At 39.5% G+C, this 21,490-nt stretch overlaps 2 protein-coding genes and 1 long non-coding RNA gene across 15 annotated transcripts; 2 read left to right on the top strand and 1 right to left on the bottom strand.

Moving 5' to 3' along the window:
- Window positions 1-13: 13 nt before the first annotated feature.
- On the bottom strand, window positions 14-14,264 carry LOC126600608 (probable CCR4-associated factor 1 homolog 5). Of its 11 annotated transcripts, none has more exons than XM_050267199.1 (9): window positions 13,526-14,264; window positions 12,643-12,714; window positions 11,953-12,119; window positions 4,412-4,511; window positions 3,365-4,253; window positions 1,616-3,107; window positions 1,481-1,527; window positions 1,241-1,370; window positions 14-871 (listed from the first exon to the last, which is right to left on the bottom strand). In XM_050267199.1, the coding sequence occupies exons 1-5, from the start codon at window positions 14,063-14,065 to the stop codon at window positions 4,047-4,049; spliced, it is 1,086 nt and encodes a 361-aa protein (XP_050123156.1). In that variant the 5' UTR covers window positions 14,066-14,264; the 3' UTR covers window positions 14-871; window positions 1,241-1,370; window positions 1,481-1,527; window positions 1,616-3,107; window positions 3,365-4,046. The 11 variants fall into 11 exon arrangements, with proteins under 11 accessions (XP_050123156.1, XP_050123155.1, XP_050123151.1 ...); XM_050267198.1 differs by having other exon boundaries at window positions 1,616-3,181; XM_050267194.1 differs by having other exon boundaries at window positions 1,616-1,738; window positions 2,195-4,253.
- A 763-nt stretch (window positions 14,265-15,027) lies between these two features.
- On the top strand, window positions 15,028-17,095 carry LOC126598738 (uncharacterized). Its single transcript, XR_007614952.1, has 2 exons — window positions 15,028-15,244; window positions 16,899-17,095. It is a non-coding gene; the product is annotated as an uncharacterized LOC126598738 (long non-coding RNA).
- A 427-nt stretch (window positions 17,096-17,522) lies between these two features.
- LOC126598737 (protein ANTAGONIST OF LIKE HETEROCHROMATIN PROTEIN 1-like) lies at window positions 17,523-20,161 on the top strand. Of its 3 annotated transcripts, none has more exons than XM_050265096.1 (3): window positions 17,523-17,870; window positions 17,969-18,194; window positions 18,291-18,898. In XM_050265096.1, exons 1-3 carry the CDS (start codon window positions 17,583-17,585, stop codon window positions 18,746-18,748), a joined length of 972 nt encoding a protein of 323 aa, XP_050121053.1. In that variant the 5' UTR covers window positions 17,523-17,582; the 3' UTR covers window positions 18,749-18,898. The 3 variants fall into 3 exon arrangements, with proteins under 3 accessions (XP_050121053.1, XP_050121054.1, XP_050121055.1); XM_050265097.1 differs by adding an exon at window positions 19,403-20,161 and having other exon boundaries at window positions 17,862-18,194; window positions 18,291-19,305; XM_050265098.1 differs by adding an exon at window positions 19,403-20,161 and having other exon boundaries at window positions 17,862-19,305.
- Window positions 20,162-21,490: the final 1,329 nt, after the last annotated feature.

Consider the following 21,490-nt stretch of genomic DNA (forward strand, 5'->3'; position numbering starts at 1 on the left):
AAGATCGAACAAAGAATATGAAAATCTAGTTATATTTCATCCGAAGATTACTTGCCTGTAATCACAGTTTTATACGTATGCATGCCACATCTTAGGATCTCAACAAAACTCGACAAAAAGAAAACCTGTAACAAAAGTTCACAGAAAGTCTTCGGCATTCTTCTTCTCTGGAAAATGATAATCAGTGGCCGTGTCTGCAACTCCCATCTCCTGCTCCCGTCATTACTTGCGCTCGTGGTACCTTCCATTGCCTTCACTTGTTCATTGCGAATTGCCTGTGACTTCTCATTACATCATTAACAAAGGACATCCCCTGCCATTTCAATCAAAAGACATTTCGCGTTTGATCTACATTTGGTTAAAGAGCCACAATGTTTTACCAAAAATAACAAAGAGCCAGAATGCAGAGTGTTATACATTTAACAAGCAACGCTAGTTAATGCTTGATTTCCTAAACACACGTAACCGCCAGTAAGAAAAAAAGAATGCAACATACCCAAGAAATAATCGCAGTTCCTGAATAACCGAGCTTGCAAATGCTACATATCCAGAAGCTTTTCTCATAGGTCACTATCAGCAACCTTTTCACAATATGCTACAAGAATGCTTGGCTAGTACTTGACATGCATATTTCGCGGTTTTGCAGTAAAGCATTGCAGTACCTTAAAACATCACCTTATATTTTTTGATAAATTCAACCACGAATATTTTTTTTTACTAGATGATCGAATTTAGATGAGTGGCAGTAGGGAAGCAAACCTTGATACTCGGAGTATGCATAAATGATAAATTGAAAAATAAAAACTGTGATACTTGCCTGCGCGTCTGTCTCCTGCAAACACATTACATCAAAATCTTCCCTTTTGTGGAGCTGCAAAGCAAAACGTCCTTCTTACTTCAGTAATGCACTTAAACCATTGGCATTCCAGAATATAAGCTTAACAAATTTAGCATCCCTAGTAAGCAGTATAAGCTTCATGTTTCTTGGATTATAAGGAAACCAATCTTTCTGAGGTTTCGAGGGTGCAAAAGCTATCCATGGTTCAGATGCATTATCATCAGTTTGACATTAGTATTAATAATTTCTGAAGATACCGTCCTCCAAGTCTATAAAAGCTTCTCCCCTAGACATATAACAACGGTACAAGTAGAACCAGTCATCTTCGTTATGTTTAACCTAGACTGGAAAAAATATGAATATACACTCAATTATGAGAATCCACTCTATTTTTCACAGCACCTGAAAGGCTGAAACCTCAGTGGATTCAATTGACAGCTTCTCCTTCTTCGTGGCACCTTTGTTCTCCTAGAAAAGTTCTACTCGACGAATGTTTTAACCTTAAAATGACAGGTTTTGACTTTTCTGGCTCCTGAATTAAAATGAAAGCGCTCATAAGCATTTAAAATTGCTTCATACATTGAATGAATCAATGAAAGAGTATTTGTCCTCCAATAGAAGGGGAAATGTGAGTGCACTTACTGTCATGTAACTACTGAGAGATGATCCCACTCCGTACTCCTATTTTACTAAAAAAGAAAACAGAACTGTTAGTCAACAAGGCATCTTTAATACTGCATCCTCGAAATAGGCTGCAAATGGCTTGAATTTATTTACCAGCTTCTCAAACCATCTCCAGAATTAGGAACATATCCACTGAATCAAACTCTTCTCTTACAACCTGCCCCTCACTATCATGATTGGTAAGCAAAGGCCATGTATGACTGAACATGGCTTTATCTGTCAAAGAACAAAAGCCAATTTAAATAGCACTATAAAAGCAAAAATGAATAGTGGTATTTAAATAAAGAAGCAATTGATAGTAAAGATGTATATAATTAATCGTAACCATATCATTCTTAATAATAAGCAAAGTCATTGCTCGAAACATTTCCAAATTGGCATAAGGCTAAACTAGCTACCCTCAAAATCACATTCCCTTTAAAATGTTCTTGAACTTCCTAGAAAACAGATTTCATTAAACTTATCTGTTTCTATCAATTTTTTTTGGTTCACTATTGGGCTGGAACCTACATTTTGTTAAAAAAAATTCACACAAATAAATTGGTGATCAAAACTAAACATTAAGTGGAGTTAACAGTACATTAAAGATCCACAATACAGGCATAAATCAAGACTGTCATACATTATAACAAACAGAAATAACTGCCTTCAAGAAGAAAGAATGCAACATACCTGAGAAATAATCACAGTTCCTGAATAACCAACACTAAGTGTCCAGAAGCAATTCTCATAGCCATTTATCAGACACCTTTTCATCTTCAACATCATTCTCCTAGTACCAAACATATTAAATTTTCACAGAATGTGCTATAATAAAGAAGGGTTCAAACCTCATCTTATAGTTAATTTCAGAAGGACAAAGGTTGTCAGATTTATCTTGGTTGTACCAACTAGAAAGAAATATTTTATATCACCTGCGCACATATTACGATAATTATCCAAAGTTTTGAATAGAATAAATCTTCGAAAGAGCGGATTGCAGACCTCAAACATGCACATTATGATCCAACTACCTAAGACTTTAAAGTAGGGAATGCTTACTAGTAATTGGTATACATTACACTGAAAGGTCACCTTCTATTTCTTGTATAAATTCCACCAAGGAATTCTTTTTTAATATAAATTGATCAAAATTATTTAAGTGTGAGTAGCAAAGCAACCTTGAAACATGGAATATAAATAAAAGAGAGATTGAAATAAATACAAACAATTGACCTTTGTTTACTAACAAAAATGGAATCCTATTCTTAGAGAAGCGTTTATGAGAATAAACTTTCAAGCCTTAGATTCAATCAATGCTCAGCATGAAAATTCATCCAAAGATTACTTGCCTGTAATCACAGTTTATATATATGCACGCCACATCTTAGGATCTCAATAAAACTCCTTAAAAAGAAACCTTTAACAAAAGTTCACAAATAGAATATGTAAACAATTAATTTCAGCCAAGCCTTAAAAGTCTTCATCATCCTTCTTCTCTGGTAAATGATAATCAGTGTTCGTGTCCGCATCTCGAATTCCTGCTCCCATCACTACTTGCGCTCGTGCTACCTTCCATTGCCATCTCTTCTTCATTGCGAACTGTCTGTGATTTCTCATTACAGCAATAACAAACGACATCCCCCGCCATTTCAATCAAAAGATATTTCGCATTTGATTCTACATTTGGTTAAAGCATTTTCACAAAAATGAACTTTACAGGACATTAAAGAGCCACAATGTTTTACCCAAAAAACGAAGAGCCACAATGCTGAGAGTTACACATTTAACAAGCAACGATTGTTAAATGCTTGATTTCCTAAACACATATAACTGCCAGTAAGAAAAAAGAACGCAACATACCTGAGAAGTAACCGCAGTTCCTGAATAACCGAGCTTGCAAATACTACACCAGAAGCTATTCTCATGGATAACTATCAGCAACCTTTTCACAATATGCTATAAGAAAGATGGGTTCAAAACATGTCTTGTAAAGTTGTGGTCAATCTCAGAAGGACTCTAATGTCATAAGGTTGTCCCAGCTAGAAAGAAATATTCTATATCAGCTCTAAAACACACACATGAGGATTTTCCCATCTCAAATATTCTAAATCTTTGAAATTGTGGCTGCTACCATAGAACAGGGGCCAAAACAAAGTATATACCTCATACAACAAACTTGCACAGTATCTTCCAACTACCTAAGAGTTCAAAGTAGGGAATGCTTACTAGTAATTGGCATGCATTACACTGAAAGCTCACTTTCTATTTCTTGTATAATTCCACCAAGGAATTCTTTTTTCATATAAATTGAACATAATTATATAAGTGCGAGTAGCAAAGCAACCTTGAAACATGGGTTATACATAAAAGAGAGATTGAATAAACACAAAAAGTTGACCTTTGTTTAGCCACAAAAATTGAATTCTATTCTTAGGTTAGCGTTGCGTTAAATTCAATCAATGCTCAACATGTAAAAGGGCAAAGTATTTCAGAAGCCAAAGAGTCAGTTATTTCTTTGCCAATCACAGAACAGGATATGATATCAGAGTAATAAAAAGTAATTGCAGAATATCAATTTGTCGACTGTATTATCAGCAAGAATTTTATCTTTAAAAAGAAATAAGAACCAAAATCCTTGCCTGTAGTTTTGACTATTGCAAACACCTGCATCATAATCTTCCCTTTGGGAAAGCTGTTTCAAGCCAGAGACAAGCTCACATTTATGACCTTGGCAGATATCCCAAAGTTCCTGGCAGTAAATTTAAAGTTTCAAACCATTGTATAAGACATTGTGTAAACATAGCATTTACAACTCAAAGCCACCATTTCATATTGGTCAATACCATATACTTGATAAAAGGAACATTCCGATTTGACTGACAAAAAATTAGGACTTGGAATGTTTACCTCAGGGTTGTTCTGAGTTGCTGAACTGTCATTGCCTTGACTCATGTCGGTCATACTTGATACTCTCAATCTCAAACTCATTGCTTTCGACACATTCTTCCTGAAAAATTCAATCAAATAATAACAAAGTATTTGCAAATTACCCAACAAAAAATGATGAATAAAATCAGCGCAGATGCCGTAGATACATGACATATATAAGTATACAACAACAACAACAAAGCCTTTTCCCACTAAGTGGGGTCGGCTATATGAATCCTAGAACGCCATTGCGCTCGGTTTTGTGTCATGTCCTCCGTTAGATCCAAGTACTCTAAGTCTTTTCTTAGGGTCTCTTCCAAAGTTTTCCTAGGTCTTCCTCTACCCCTTCGGCCCTGAACCTCTGTCCCGTGGTCACATCTTCGAACCGGAGCGTCAGTAGGCCTTCTTTGCACATGTCCAAACCACCGTAACCGATTTTCTCTCCTCTTTCCTTCAATTTCGGCTACTCCTACTTTACCTCGGATATCCTCATTCCTAATCTTATCCTTTCTCGTGTGCCCACACATCCAACGAAGCATCCTCATCTCCACTACACCTACGTGTTGATGCTTCACCGCCCAACATTCTATGTCATACAGCATTGCCGGCCTTATCGCCGTCCTATAAAATTTTCCCTTGAGCTTCAGTGGCCTACGACGGTCATACAACACGCCGGATGCACTCTTCCACTTCATCAATCCAGCTTGTATTCTATGGGTGAGATCTCCATCAAATTCTCCGTTCTTTTGCAAGATAGATCCTAGGTAGTGAAAACGGTCGCTCTTTGGTATTTCCTGATCTCCGATCCTCACCCTTAACTCATTTTGGCCTCCGTTTGCACTGAACTTGCACTCCATATATTCTGTCTTTGATCGGCTTAGGCGAGGACCTTTAGATTCCAACACTTCTCTCCAAAGGTTAAGCTTCGCGTTTACCCCTTCCTACGTTTCATCTATCAACACTATATCGTTTGCGAAAAGCATACACCAAAGAATATCATCTTAAATATTAAGTTTGTGATCTTCGCTAGATTGCTCCGGTCATTAGTGTGGATAAGTATGTAAATGGATAGAGACAGGAAGCAAACACAAGATGTACGTGGTTCACCCAGATTGGCTACGTCCACGGAGTAAAGGAGTTCTCATTAATTGTGAAGGGTTTACACAGTATATAGGTTCAAGCTCTCCTTTAGTGAGTACAAGTGAATGATTTAGTACAAATGACATTAGGAAATATTGTGGAAGAATGATCTCGTAATCACGAAACTTTTAAGTACCGAAGTGTGGTATCATCTTCACTTGCCTTATCTGTCTCATAGGTAGATGTGGTATCTTCTTTGGAAGTACTCTTCCTCCCTCTAGGGGTGGTATCTTTAACTGGTGGAGATGCACAAGGTAATGTATCAATTTCACTTGACGCTTACTTTTAGTTTCAGGCTTGGTCAAGCGCGATACAAACCATGTAGTAGGAGTTCCCCAAGTCGCCGAGCTAGGGGATCTGCTGAAAGAGGTGACAGACAAGGTAAGCAATCAGAGCTCCAAGCAATCAGTCCCATATCAGAAGTTTGATTTCGAGTTTCGGCTGATTGTTATCCTTCTCCTTATCTTGCAGGTAGCATGAAGGATAAAGAGAAGAAAAGGAAAAAAGGTGATATGAGATACTTTTGCTTTTGAAGAAGTACCTTTCCACAGGCTTATTCTTGAACTGAGCTGGAGGGTTTTCTTGTTTCCGCCAGAGTATAAGGCCGACTGAAGAATTTGAGGGTCAAAACAAGTCCATCAAATCTAGAGTACGTTCGACCCTGCTGATATGGGATACTTTTGCTGTTGACAAAGTAGTGGATGTATCGGCACGTGTTCTGTTGCGCTTGTCTCCATATGCTTCCTTGTATCCTTCTCACTTGCCCTATTTGTTCCTCAGGCAGATGTGGTATCTTCTCGGGAAGCATAAAATGTTGAAGATGAGTACTCGAGAGCAATGGGGTTCCAGGCAGTCAGTTCCGGACGGGAAGCTTGATTCCAAGTGCTGACTGATTGCTCTCTTTCTCCTTGTCTTGCAGGTAAGAACAAGGCCAAAGGAAAAGACAGGGAAAAAGCATGATATGGGATACTCTTGCTTTTAACCCGGATGATATGAGATATTCTTGCTCTAGTGTAGCTTGTTTGCAGAGGTATTCTCGGGGGGAAAGAAAGCTGAGTAATTCGAGAGGCTTCGTTGGGAGTGCCCTTTCAGATATGAGGAAGGGTTGAGCATTTTTGCAGGTCTGCCTGTCCGTTGAGGATGGAGGTCGACATATATAGGAGTCTCCCTAACAAGGAGTAATACTATTCTTTTACCCTGCTTGGTCATAGCACGGTAGTGGGAGCTGCCAACTTCACGTGTTTTAACTCTGTCAGAGCACTTTGAAAAAGTAGTCTGTGGTATTTGAAAAGCTGATGTTACGTGTGGAGATTACAAACAAGCTTTATCCAAGGAGATCTGGCTCTCAAAGTTGAGAAAGCGATGTGAGGATTACAGACAAGCTTTATCTAAGGGGCTCTCGAAGTTGAGAAAGCGGTGCCTCTTCGGTTTTCGAACAAGGAATCCTGTCGGGGATCTGTCTCTCGAGATTCGGAGAACAGTGCCTCTTCGATTTTTGAGAAAGCAATCCTGCTAGGAGTCTGGCTCTCGAGATTCGGAGAGCGGTGTCTCGTCGCTTTTTGAGAAAGTAATCATGTTGGGAGTCTGGCTCTCGAGATTTGGAGGACGATGCCTCTTCGATCTTGAAGCAAGCAATCTTGTTGGGAGTGTTTTCTCGAATGTGAGTAAAGGTTAGGCCTGTTTGCTAGTCTACCTTGCCACGGAGCACAGAGGTTGACCCACAGGGACTTTCCAATTATCCAGCAATGGTCCTGTTCCTTTACCCTTGTGGGTAATAATATGGTAGCTAGACCTTCAAAATTTATGTGTCTAAACTTTGTTAGTGCTGTTTCTTTGCTATTCTTTTACCCTTCTTGGTCATAGCGATGTAATGGGAGCTGCAAGCTTCACGTGTCTAAACTTTGTCAGAGATTTTTGGCAAAGTTATCTGTGGTACCCGTGAGTTGATGTTGCGTGTGGAAAGTGAATGATTGAACAGTAACATTCACGTGCTTTCTACTTCACTAGAAATCTTCGACAGAATGCCCGTAATTTCCACAAAGTTGAGTGTGCATGTGACAGGTGCTGACAAGGCTGAAAAAGCAGGTGCCTCTTCGATTTCTGAGATCGGCCCTCGTGGTCTCTGAGCAGCCCAGCTTTTGAGAAAGCAAGCGCCTCTTCGATTTCTGCGATCGACCTTCGTGGTCTTTGAGCAGCCCAGCTTTTGAGAAAGCAAACGCCTCTTCGATTCCTAAGATCGGCCCTCGTGGTCTCTGAGCAGCCCAACTTTTGAGAAAGCAAACGCCTTTTCGATTTCTGAGCAGGCGCCTCTTTGATTTCTGAAGCTCCATCGAGTGCGGATTTTTATAGAGGCTGGTATTAAGTTCCAAAGCACAATTGAATCTCCACCAGTAGAAGCTCCCTTCTTGCATTTCTAAGATCTTGATTTGTCCAACCTCTTTTCTCTTCAACACCTTTGAAAATGTCTGGCCCCTTCGACCGTCGTTTTGACTTGAACCTTGTTGAAGAGGCAGCCACGCCTTCTCCAGACAACATATGACGCCCATCCTTCTTATCCCCTACTGGTCCTCTTACCGTTGGGGATTCCGTGATGAAGAATGATATGACCGCTGCGGTGGTGGCCAGGAACCTTCTCACTCCCAAAGATAACAGACTACTTTCCAAACGGTCTGATGAGTTGGCTGTTAAGGATTCTCTGGCTCTTAGTGTTCAGTGTGCAGGTTCTGTGTCTAATATGGCCTAACGCTTATTTACTCGAACCCGCCAAGTTGAATCATTGGCGGCTGAAGTGATGAGTCTCAAACGGGAGATTAGAGGGCTCAAGCATGAGAATAAACAGTTGCACCGGCTCGCTCATGACTGCTACAAACATGAAGAGGAAGCTTGACCAGATGAAGGAATCTGATGGTCAGATTTTACATGATCATCAGAGGTTTGTGAGTTTGTTCCAAAGGCATTTATTGCCTTCGTCTTCTGGGGCTGTACCGCGTAATGAAGCTCCAAATGATCAACCTCGGATGCCTCCTCCTTCTAGGGTGCTGTCCAGTACTGAGGCTCCGAATGATCCCCCTTCGGTGCCTTCTCTTTCTGGGGCTCTGCCGACTGCTGAGACTTCTCCTAAGCAACCTTTGTGAAGGCTCCCTCTTGTTTGTTTATTTTGACTCGTGTATATGTACATATTTGTAACTTCTTAGAGATATCAATAAATAAGCTTTGTTTCATTTCAACGTATTGTGTTAAATACACCAAAGCCTTCTTCACTAAGTTCTTTGAATTTTTCTTTTGTTGAAGCTTGTATATTGAAGCTTTGTGAGTGGAGCATGTAGGTTGAGTTAGTGTTCCCTTAATTTCCCGAGTGGGGAAAACTTCTCGATTGGAGACTTGAAAAATCCAAGTCACTGAGTCGGGTCGGCTATATGAATCTTAGAACGCCATTGTACTCGATCCTGTGTCATGTCCTCCGTTAGATCCAAGTACTCTAAGTCTCTTCTTAGAGTCTCTTCCAAAGTTTTCCTAGGTCTTCCTCTACCCCTTCGGCCCTGAACCTCTGTCCCGTAGTTGCATCTTCTAACCGAAGCGTCAGTAGGCCTTCTTTGCACATATCCAAACCACCGTAACCGATTTTCTGTTAGTTTTCCTTCAATTTCGGCTACTCCTACTTTACCTCGGATATCCTCATTTCTAATCTTATCCTTTCTCGTGTGCCCACACATCCAACGAAGCATCCTCATCTCCGCTACACCCATTTTGTGTACGTGTTGGTGCTTCACCGCCCAACATTCTGTACCATACAGCATCGTCGGCCTTATTGCCGTCCTATAAAATTTTCCCTTAAGCTTCAGTGGCATACGACGATCACACAACACGCCGGATGCACTCTTCCACTTCATCCATCCAGCTTGTATTCTATGGTTGAGATCTCCATCTAATTCTCCGTTCTTTTGCAAGATAGATCCTAGGTAGCGAAAACGGTCGCTTTTTGGTATTTCCTGATCTCCGATCCTCACCCCTAACTCATTTTGGCCTCCATTTGCACTCCATATATTCTGTCTTTGATCGGCTTAGGCGAAGACCTTTAGATTCCAACACTTCTCTCCAAAGGTTAAGCTTCGCATTTACCTCTTCCTGAGTTTCATCTATCAACACTATATCATCTGCGAAAAGCATACACCAAGGAATATCATCTTGAATATGTCCTGTTAACTCATCCATTACCAACGCAAAAAGGTAAGGACTTAAGGATGAGCCTTGATGTAATCCTACAGTTATGGGGAAGCTTTCGGTTTGTCCTTCATGAGTTCTTACGGCAATCTTTGCTCCTTCATACATATCCTTTATAGCTTGGATATATGTTACTCGTACTCCTTTCTTCTCTAAAATCCTCCAAAGAATGTCTCTTGGGACCCTATCATACGCTTTTTCCAAATCTATAAAGACCATGTGTAAATCCTTTTTCCCATCTTCGTAAGAGATAGATTGCCTCCATGGTTGAGCGCCCTGGCATGAACCCGAATTGGTTGTCCGAAACCCGTGTCTCTTGCCTCAATCTATGCTCAATGACTCTCTCCCAGAGCTTCATTATATGACTCATTAGCTTAATACCCCTATAGTTCATGCAATTTTGTACGTCGCCCTTATTCTTGTAAATAGGCACCAAGTTACTCTTTCGCCACTCGTTTGGCATCTTCTTCGTTTTCAAAATCCTATTGAAAAGGTCAGTGAGCCATGCTATACCGGTCTCTCCCAAGGCTTTCAACACTTCAATCGGTATATCGTCTGGGCTCATTGCTTTTCTATGCTTCATCTTCTTCAAAGCTACAACCACTTCTTCCTTCCTGATTCGACGATAAAAGGAGTAGTTTCTACACTCTTCTGAGTTACTCAACTCCCCTAAAGGAGTACTCCTTTCATGTCCTTCATTGAAAAGATTATGAAAATAACCTCTCCATCTGTCTTTGACCGCGTTCTCTGTAGCAAGAACCTTTCCATCCTCATCCTTGATGCACCTCACTTGGTTTAGGTCCCTTGTCTTCTTTTCCCTTGCTCTAGCTAGTTTATAGATATCCAACTCTCCTTCTTTGGTATCTAGTCGCTTATACATATCGTCATAAGCCGCTAACTTAGCTTCTCTCACAGCTTTCTTCGCCTCCTGCTTTGCTCTTCTATACCTTTCACCATTTTCATCGGTCCTATCCTTGTATAAGGCTTTACAACATTCCTTCTTAGCCTTCACCTTTGTTTGTACCTCCTCATTCCACCACCAAGATTCCTTTTGGTGTGGAGCAAAGCCCTTGGACTCTCCTAATACCTCTTTTGCTACTTTTCGAATACAGCTAGCCATGGAATCCCACATTTGGCTAGCTTCCCCCTCTCTATCCCACACACACTGGGTGATTACTTGCTCTTTGAAAATGACTTGTTTTTCTTCTTTTAGATTCCACCATCTAGTCTTTGGGCACTTCCAAGTCTTGTTCTTTTTTCTCACTCTTTTGATATGTACATCCATCACCAACAAGCGATGTTGATTAGCCAAGCTCTCCCCCGGTATAACTTTGCAATCCTTACAAGTTATACGATCCCCTTTTCTCATTAGAAGAAAATCTATTTGTGTTTTTGACGACCCACTCTTGTAGGTGATCACATGTTCTTCTCTCTTCTTAAAGAAGGTGTTGGCTAAGAAGAGATCATATGCCATTGCAAAATCCAAGATAGCTTCCCCATCCTCATTTCTCTCCCCAAAACCATGGCCACCATGAAAACCTCCATAGTTGCCTGTCTCCCTGCCCACGTGTCCATTTAAATCTCCTCCTATAAATAACTTCTCCGTCTGAGCAATTCCTTGCACCAAGTCTCCAAGGTCTTCCCAAAATTTCTCCTTCGAACTCGTATCCAACCCTACTTGAGGTGTGTACGCACTAATCACATTGATGAGTTCTTGTCCTATTACAATCTTGATTGCCATGATTCTATCTCCTACCCTCTTGACATCTACAACATCTTGTGTCAAGGTCTTGTCCACAATGATGCCAACACCGTTTCTCGTTCTATTTGTGCCCGAATACCCAAGCTTAAACCCTGAGTTTTCTAGATCCTTTGCCTTAAGACCAACCCACTTAGTTTCTTGTAGGCACATAATATTTATCCTTCTCCTCACCATAACTTCCACTACTTCCATAGATTTTCCCGTTAAGGTTCCTATATTCCACGTTCCTAAACGCATTCTACTCTCTTGAACTCTACCCTTCTGTCCTAGCTTCTTCACCATCCCCCGTCTAATAGGATCAAAGTACTTCTTTTGTGTGTACAACCAGGTCAACTCCTTGTAAACCTATTTTCTTGGTTATACTTATATATATCAAATAGGTTTACAAGGAGTTGACCTGGTTGTACCCACCAGCTCCCATTGATCCTTTGAACATCTTTGATGTAATTGAAATCGATATGAGTCATTAAGGGACTGCTTGGGTTGCTCACAATCTAAAAAAGAGCCCAATGCTCCTCCACTTCTCGAATTCCTTGGAGCTACTGTGAAGCCACTGATGCTATTCTGGTCATCAATCACTAATGTAGCTGAAATTGCTATAAAATTGAAACCTTGATACATGGTAGTACATAAAAGTACACTACAAGACCACCTTTTTATTTTTTAATAAAATCTACCAAAGAATTCTGTTTACTTATATAATGCTCAAAATTACATTAAGTGACAGTAGCGAAGAAACTTGATACACGGTTGTACATAAAAGAGATATTGGACAGAGGTTATCCAGCATTATTTACGTAAAAGAACTCAATCTTGTTCATAGGTGAGCCTTCTTGAGAATGAACATTAAGCCTTAGATAGCCCATCATGTTAAAACACAAAAAAATAAAAGAAGCAATTTGTTCCATTTCTTCACAATAAAAGGGAATAGTTTTCAGAAGCCAAATAGTGAGTTATTTCTTTGCCAATCACAGATCAAGATATGATGTCGGAATAATAAAACATGACTGTAGAACAACAAGACGTTAACTTTATTATTGACAAGAATTTAAGCTTTGTGAAGAACAACAAGAACTAAAATACTTGCCTGCTGTTTGGTCTCATGCAAACACAATACATCAAAATCTTCCACATGGGAAAACAGGAAAGTAGAGATTCCCTGAAAATAAACATTCAATGATCCAAATATCAAAAGATAGAAAGCATTACAAAGGGTAGTGGCAAAGTGAAAATAAACATAAAAACAATAATTACTTCAAACAGAAAGTGCTGCATAAGAAAATTGAACTGACTGAAACAGCTTTTATTCCATAGAATTTTCATTAATTGAATGAATAAATTAATCATGTATGAACAATTAGACGAGTGTTACAAAAAATGACATCATATGAACTAGTTTACATTCGACTAATCTATCCAAAACATATATAACTATTCTAACTAACAGAGACATTATCACATTATATGCATCATCAAATTCACATTTGAATCTGATAGTGGGGAGGGGCTTGAGGCAAGGCATGAAAAGGAATGCACATCGGCCTATGCATAAACATCGGAGCTGGAGAAGGATAAGGATAGAGCATAGGCGAAGCCTTGTGATGGCTCTGGAAGGACTGATCACGGGAGGAGGAGGAGGAGTGGCGGACGAGAATGACAGGTCTAGTGGGTACAACAGGGACAAGGATAACCTGACCAGGAGGAGCTCTAACCCTGTGTACAGAAGAAGGATCAGAAGAAGCACAAATCTTTGGACTTAACCCATATAGAAACCCCTCATACATCCCTGGCTTCAACCCAAATTGAGCCCTCATCCTCACAAATGCATCAGCCGTTAACAAACTATCGGAACCCGCTTGGTGGGCATCGCCGTAACGCTGCACTCGGAGGATTTTCGCCATCCTCTCGAGCCCAAATTCGCCCCCAAGCAGGCCCTGGTAAAATTTGGCCATAAATTTCAGGTCACACACCCTCTCAAATAGATTTCCCGCCATCGCGGCGAACTCGGTAGGTGAGCTCGGCATGGCCTTCCGGGTCATGAGCTTCATCACATAGGCCGAGTCATAGAGGCCGTGGAAGCTCACCCATAAGAGGCGCCCTCTGTGCATCCGCAAAACCTCGGCAAAACCCTCCTCGAAAACCTCCGGGTCGATTCCGAATTTCCGGAATTTCTCGAGATCCAAGCCGTTGGCTTTGAGAAGGGTGATGGAATCGGCGACGTGCGGGTCGGTTTCCTCGTCAAAACCCCGGAAATTGAACTCCCAGGTGCCCCCGATGTTGCCGAGATCGTCGAAGAGGGTGATACCCAATTGGATGAGTTTGAGGGAATCGACGTTAAAGCGAAGATCTTGGTAGCGGAGAGCGTCGGAAGCACTTCTGGGCGTGTTGCGGAGAAATCCGGGAAACTCCGCGTCGAAGGAGACGATGGGGAAGTGGGTGAGAAAGCGATCGACGGCGGCGATTTCCTGTGCAAAATTGTCGGCCCAAACGGCCGTGAATCTGTTGGCCATCTCTTTCACAACAAATCAATTGCTCTGTGTAGCGATGAATGATGAAGAATCAATGGAGGTCGGAGAAGAAAGAAGAGGGAGAGATTCAAATTTCAAACGGCCGCTTTTTCTCTCTGATATTTGTTATTTTTCGTTTTTCAAGTTTCTAATTTTCTCACCGCGCTCCAATCGCAATATGTACAGATTCGTTTTTCCTTTTATTTATTTATTTTATTTTAATTTTAATTTTTCTTATTAGGGCTCCGCAAGCACATGTTACCGTTTTCCCTCCAATTTGAATACTTGGCGTCAAATTGGCGCTTTTGGTGATGTGTTAAATTACTACTATACCCTTGTTGACAACTCAATTCGGTTTAACTTTAAATAACAATTAAAATTATGACAAGAATTGGGTTGTTTATTTTTAATATTAAAAGACTTATTTGCTTTATATTGAATATTTTTTAAATAAGATTTTGTTCTTTAGACACACCACACTAGTCCATGTTGACACAATTCAAAAGAATTTGATATGTTGAAATAGTTTTGGTATTACGAGTACATGATCGAGCATGTACTCCTAATACATGGTCAAGCATTTTATGTAGTTCTAATATTAAGAATTTTATATGTTTGATATTTCACCGGTACATGCTGGAGCATGAAGAACTTGTATATATGTAGAATATGCATAAACTTCAAAATTATTTTATTTTATTTTTCTAATCTTTGTGAACCGTAGAATTACCCTCTCATGCTCTTTAGTTCTCTGATTTTTTTTTCCTAAGGTCATTAGGAAACCTAATACCCCAAAATTCACAAAAATCTAAAACCCTAAATTGACAAAACCCTAGGGGCACGTTTGTTTGACAGGATTAGCAAGGCTTGGACTGGACTAGACTATAGTCCTGTGTTTGGTGTGCAACCGGATTAGCTTTAATGGGCTTAGGTGAGACTCGCTCGGATTACACGCCTCCTTACGAGTTCTTAACGAAGAACCCCAATTTTGGGCGGACTCGTAAGCTCGGAGAGAAAACCGCGAGGATCCCCAACGTCCTGCTCGTCCTCATCTCTGCGAGGATCCCCAAAGTCCCTCGTCCTGCTCGTCGCTCGTCGTCGACCTTGCCCTGCTTCCTCGTCGTCGTCCTCCTCACCCTCATCTTTGCGTCTTCTCGCCCTCATCTGGTCGGAGACAGTCTGGTAAGCTTCAAATCTTCGATTGATTTCGTCGAATTAAGATTAGAATTTGGGGTTTTCATATTTTTAGTTCAAATTGAGATTAGAATTTGGGGTTTTCGTATTTCAACTTTTCTGGTAAACTTCAAAATCAATTTTTAGGTCAAATTGAGATTAGAATCTGTGTGTGTAATCTCTGTGTGTGTCTGTGTGTGTGTGCGTGTGTGTGTATACTATGTGTGTGTGTGTATACTCTCTGTGTGCGTGTAATCTCTGTTTGTGTATACTCTATGTGTGTGTGTGTGTGTAATCTGTGTGTGTGTAAGTGTAATATGTGTGTGTATGTAATCTGTGTGTGTATACTCTGTGTGTGTGTGTGTATGTAATCTCTGTGTGTGTGTGTGTATGTATGCAGTGTGTGTGTGTGTATGTATGTATGTATGCAGTGTGTGTGTGTGTGTGTATGTATGTATGTATGCAGGGTGTGTGTGAGTGTATGTCCGTGTGTGAGAGTGTGTATGTCCGTGTGAGTATGTATGTGAGTGTGTATGCAGTGTGTGTGTGTATGCAGTGTGTGTGTGTGTATGCAGTGTGTGTGTGTGTGTGTATGTATGTATGCAGGGTGTGTGTGTATGTATGCAGGGTGTGTGTGTATGTATGCAGGGTGTGTGTGAGTGTATGTCAGTGTGTGAGAGTGTGTATGTCCGTGTGAGTGCAGTGTGTGCAGCTGACCAGTGTGTGTGTGTGTGTGTATGTATGCCGTGTGTGTGTGTGTATGTATGCAGTGTGTGTGTGTGTGTATGTATGCAGTGTGTGTGTGTGTGTGTATGTATGTGTGTGTGTATGTATGCAGTGTGTGTGTGTGTGTATGTATGCAGTGTGTGTGTGTGTGTATGTATGCAGTGTGTGTGTGTGTGTGTGTGTATGTATGCAGTGTGTGTGTGTGTGTATGTATGCAGTGTGTGTGTATGTATGCAGTGTGTGTGTGTGTGTATGTATGTATGTATGCAGTGTGTGTGTGTGTATGTATGTATGTATGTATGTATGCAGGGTGTGTGTGAGTGTATGTCCGTGTGTGAGAGTGTGTATGTCCGTGTGAGTATGTGTGTGAGTGTGTATGCAGTGTGTGTGTGTGTATGTATGCAGTGTGTGTGTGTGTGTGTATGTATGCAGTGTGTGTGTATGTATGCCGTGTGTGTGTGTGTGTGTATGTATGCAGTGTGTGTGTGTGTGTATGTATGCAGTGTGTGTGTGTGTGTGTGTGTATGTATGTATGCAGTGTGTGTGTGTGTATGTATGCAGTGTGTGTGTGTGTGTATGTATGCAGTGTGTGTGTGTGTGTGTATGTATGCAGTGTGTGTGTGTGTGTATGCAGTGTGAGTGTGTGTGTGTGTATGTATGTATGCAGTGTGTGTGTGTGTGTGTGTGTATGTATGTATGCAGTGTGTGTGTGTGTGTGTGTGTGTGTGTGTGTATGTATGCAGGGTGTGTGTGAGTGTGTATGTCCGTGTGTGTGTGTTAGTGTGAGTGTGAGTGTGAGTATGTATGTGTATTTTGCACATTTGTCCATGAGTGTGTGTGTGTGTACTTGGTTTATAACCATGATATTACAATGTGAATGTTTTGTATTGTGTGGGGTTGATGCTGAATTGCAATTTTTTGTGGTTGTTGGTTGCAGAGAAGAGGAGCATAAACGGAAGGCTAAGGCTAAGGCTACTGCATTACAGTTGTCCTTTAATTTCCCTCTTCACATGCAATGCCTAGCAATGATAGCAATCCTCATACTAGTGTTCTTAGACACATGTTTATAGATGTATAAGAGTAGAACATTTTGAATATGATGCCTCGGGTTAATGATAACTTTTTTTTTTTCAACGCCACCTGTATATTTGTTGCCTCGGGTTAATGATAACTTTTTTTTTTCAACGCCACCTGTATATTTGTTGCCTCGGGTTAATGATAACTTTTTTTTTCCAACACCACCCGTATATTTGATGCCTCGGATTGTGACTTCGCTAGTTACTTTGATCTAGTTCATTTCGTATCATAATCACTTCATTTCCATCACCCTTAATAACAGTAAATATTACATATATAATGTCCTTAATTTGTTTTTTGTTTTTTTTTTGTTTGGATAGATATGGATCGAAGGAAGCTTTTATTGATCTTATTGTTAGAGATGTCTTATTTGGAGACAATTTGCATTTGTACGATTCTTGTGTTGATGATGCTACGTGGCAAACAGAGACATGTTGAACGACCCACATTGACTAACCGTTCACTTATTAGACGAGAGATTAGTTTGTGTTATCTAAATGGTATAATAGGGAATACTGATACTGAATGTGTCAACGAATTGAGAATGGATAGAAGGACTTTTGGCATATTATGTGACTTACTTCGTCAAGATGGGAGGGTAAAAACTGATGGTTTGGTGTCTGTAGAGGAGCAGGTGTGTATGACTTTACAAATATTAGCACATCATACTAAGAATCGTAGTGTTGGCGGTAGATTTTATAGGTCGGGAGAGACTATAAGTAGGTATTTCAATAGCGTATTGCAAGGAATTTTGCGATTACAAGGTATCCTACTAAAAGTCCCTCAGCCTGTGCCTATTGATTCTACAGATCCTAGGTGGCAATGTTTTAAGGTATGATGAGAATTTTTTTTCATTTTCCCTAAGCTTTAACTCTTCATTCCCTTTGTATAAATTAACAAAAACTTTTTTTTTTTTTTTTTTTTTTTAAGAATTGCTTGGGAGCATTGGATGGAACACACATTGATGTGCATGTACCTGAAATTGACAAACCAAGATACCGAACAAGAAAGGGTCGAGTCGCAACTAATGTGTTAGGTGTGTGTTCAGGAGATATGCAGTTCATATATGTGTTTCCGGGGTGGGAGGGTTCCGCATCAGACTCTAGAGTGCTACATGATGCAATTACTAGGCCTAATGGTTTTAAGGTACCAGCGGGTAAGACTATTACTTAGTCTCAACTTTGTAAGTTAGGTCTAGTTCTGTTTGTCAACTACAAAACACTAATAAGGTCTGTTTTTTTTTTTTCATTAGGTTATTATTACCTTGTAGATGGTGGTTATACAAATGGTGAAGGATTCCTTGCACCCTATAGAGGAATACCTTATCATTTATCTGAATGGGAGGGACGAACACCTTCTAATAAAGAAGAATATTTTAACATGAAGCATTCTAAGGCAAGGAATGTAATTGAACGCTGTTTTGGCTTGCTAAAAGGAAGGTGGTCGATACTAAGGAGTCCATCTTTCTATCCGATAAGGACACAAGGTCGAATAATTACCGCTTGTTGCCTACTACACAATCTTATTAGGCAAGAGATGTCTGTAGATCCAATGGAGAATTTGCCAATAATAGAAGATGGACAAAATACAGAAGAAGGTGAATATGTTGGTAGTGTTCAAACATCTGACCAGTGGACTGCAAAGAGGAATGATATGGCTCAGGAAATGTATAACGAGTGGAGAGCAATTAGGAACCAGCAACCGAACTAGCTATATGTGTTAATGATAACATTTTATTTTAGTATTCCTTTTTATCATGCATTTGTTAGATATTAGCACAATGATTGGATGGTATGCAAATTAATTGGATATTATGCAAGTTGATTGGATATTATGCAAGTTGATTGGATATTATGCAAATTGATTATTTGTATGGTATTTTCCTTCATTAAAATATTTTTTGTTTAGGTATGGATAACGAAAATATTTTGAATGCTACTCAAGAACCAAAAGGAAGAAGGCGTAAATGGGAAGCATTTGAGGAAGAAGTATTACTAGGAGTTCTTGAGGATTTTGTTGCTCGGAAGCAACGGTGTGACACCGGTGCTTTCAAACAAGGTACTTTGGTTGAAATAGCAAAAGCTGTCAATGTTTTATGTCCTCATTCAAATATAAAGGCAAATCCACATATTGAGTCCAAGTTGAAGAAATGGAAAAAAACATATAGTATGGTCGTTGACATGATAAACACAAGTGGATTTGCATGGAATGATGTCAAAAAGTGCGTTGAAGTTGACAGTGATGACTCATGGCAAACTTATGTGCAGGTTCATATCCTATTTTATTTATACATTAGTTATATTATTGCTGCTATATTTGTTACGCATGCTAAATTTTAGTTTTGCTATGTTGATATAATCTTAGAGAAATAAAGAAGCCGATGGATGGAGAAGCAAACCTTTTCCACTGTTTGATAGATTTGCATATATATTTGGAAAAGATCGGGCTACGGGTAATGTAGCCGAAACCCCTGCTCAAATGGTGGAGGAACAAAGTCATGATCATGTTGGTGAAAGTGATATTGGAGGTGAAAATTTTGTTTCTTCAATGAACCAACAAAGCCAACAAAGCACCCCATCTGAAAATAGCCAAAGAAAGAGGAAAAGAGCTGTGGGAAGTTCAAGTGATGGAACCGAGGCAATTATCAGTGGACTGAAAGATTTTTATGTTGAAAGTGGGAAGAGGATGCAAATGGTAACTGAAGCTTTAGTTCAAGGTACTGCAGATCATACTGACATAGCTAATGAACTTGAAGCAATGGGTCTCTCTCCTATGGATCAAATTGATGCATTGTCTCTTATTTTGGATAAACCAAAAAATGTGGGAGTGTTCAGGGCAATCAAACCGGAACTCAAGAAAGTGTTCGTCCAAAGGCTTTTAAGCGACAACGCAAGCGAATGAGGATTTTGGCTAATGTTAACATGGATGTATTTTATTAATGTTAACATGGATGTATTTTATTAATCATACAATCTTATGTTATGGCTTATAACTTAGCTTTGCACTAGTATTTTGGCTTATGTTAACTAGCCATTTTGTAAATTATGGAGATCTATTTTGGCTAATGTTAACTAATGTTAACTAGGATTTTCTAAATTATGGAGATCTTCTTATGTACTTGTATTTGTTGAAGTTGCATGTATTGGGCACTATTATTTTTCTTCTGTTGGGTGATAGAGTTTAAACCAAGCTACATTTGCAAATTAAACCCAATTCTATTAGCAGGTAATAGAAACAAAACAATTGTCAATTTTTTTTAAGATTCATAATATACATGGCAAAAATATGCTCCAATTAACCCATATCATGAGATTTGTAGCATTACTCTATTACACAATGGCAAAAATTTGTAGTCCTAGTCTAAGCAAACACAAATCTGGTGAACAGTACTATTTTTCTTATCCTGCTTCTTAGTCCGACATTACACCAAACGCTTCACTAAGTTAGTCCAGCTTAGTCCAGTCTAAGCCAGTCCAGCTTAGTCCCGGCAGCTAGTCCAGTCCGAGACAGTCCGTCGCAACAAACGCACCCTAGATGTGCAGAAGAGAATAAGAGAATAAACAACAGAAAAAGGCTTCTTGAAACCCTATATGAATTCTTAACCCTCTTCTTTATTAGGAGATTGCCTCCTAATGTAAAGCAATTTGGGTCCATTTTGATTCAATTTAATACCATTTTAACTATTGGGTTACATATTATATAATTTGTGTGAAATTTAGATTTGGAGGTTATTAATATTAATGTTGACCATGAAAAACCCAGCTGGTCAACAGGTTTTGAATGTAAAGGTTGGGTTGTGGTTTTGGTGGTGGTAGGTTGAGCTGGTGGTGGCAGCCTAACGGGAGCTTGATTTTTCCCGGTCTTCGTTTTTTATTTCATTTTTTCAGGTTACTAATTTTTATTCAAGTAAGCTAAAAAGTGGAACCCATTGTTGCCATATGTATATTTAGGGGAAAAAATTAACCGAGGCTTAATGGATGTGACGTTGTCAATGGGTTGGGTGCTTGCTTAAAATGTTTAAAATTAAAATGGTTGAGAGTCTTGAGACCAATTTCGAATGACACTAAAAAAATTAGGGGATTAAAACTTATATAAATAATAAAAATCAATTTGATAAAGGAACTGTTATTAGCACTCCAAAAAATTCATTATACACTCGTCATAAGTTTATTTTTCTTTCTAATTATAGAAAATTTGGAGTGCTAAATGAAATTTTTGAAGTGCTAATAACAATTCTCTTTGATAAAACAAATACACATAACGTTTGACACTTAATTCAAATTAATTAATACCCAACACTAGCAAATAAAAAGAAAAATTAGAGAAAACAAAAACATCAAAACTGTCAAAATACAGCCCCAATTTAATCTCTGTAACTTGTCAACAATATCTTCAAACTAGTTTCGCCTTGTTGCCAAATAAAGATGGAGGCGGAACGAGAATCCTGCAACA

The sequence above is a fragment of the Malus sylvestris genome, chromosome 14 (genome assembly GCF_916048215.2).
Source record: "Malus sylvestris chromosome 14, drMalSylv7.2, whole genome shotgun sequence".
Lineage (NCBI taxonomy): Eukaryota > Viridiplantae > Streptophyta > Magnoliopsida > Rosales > Rosaceae > Malus > Malus sylvestris.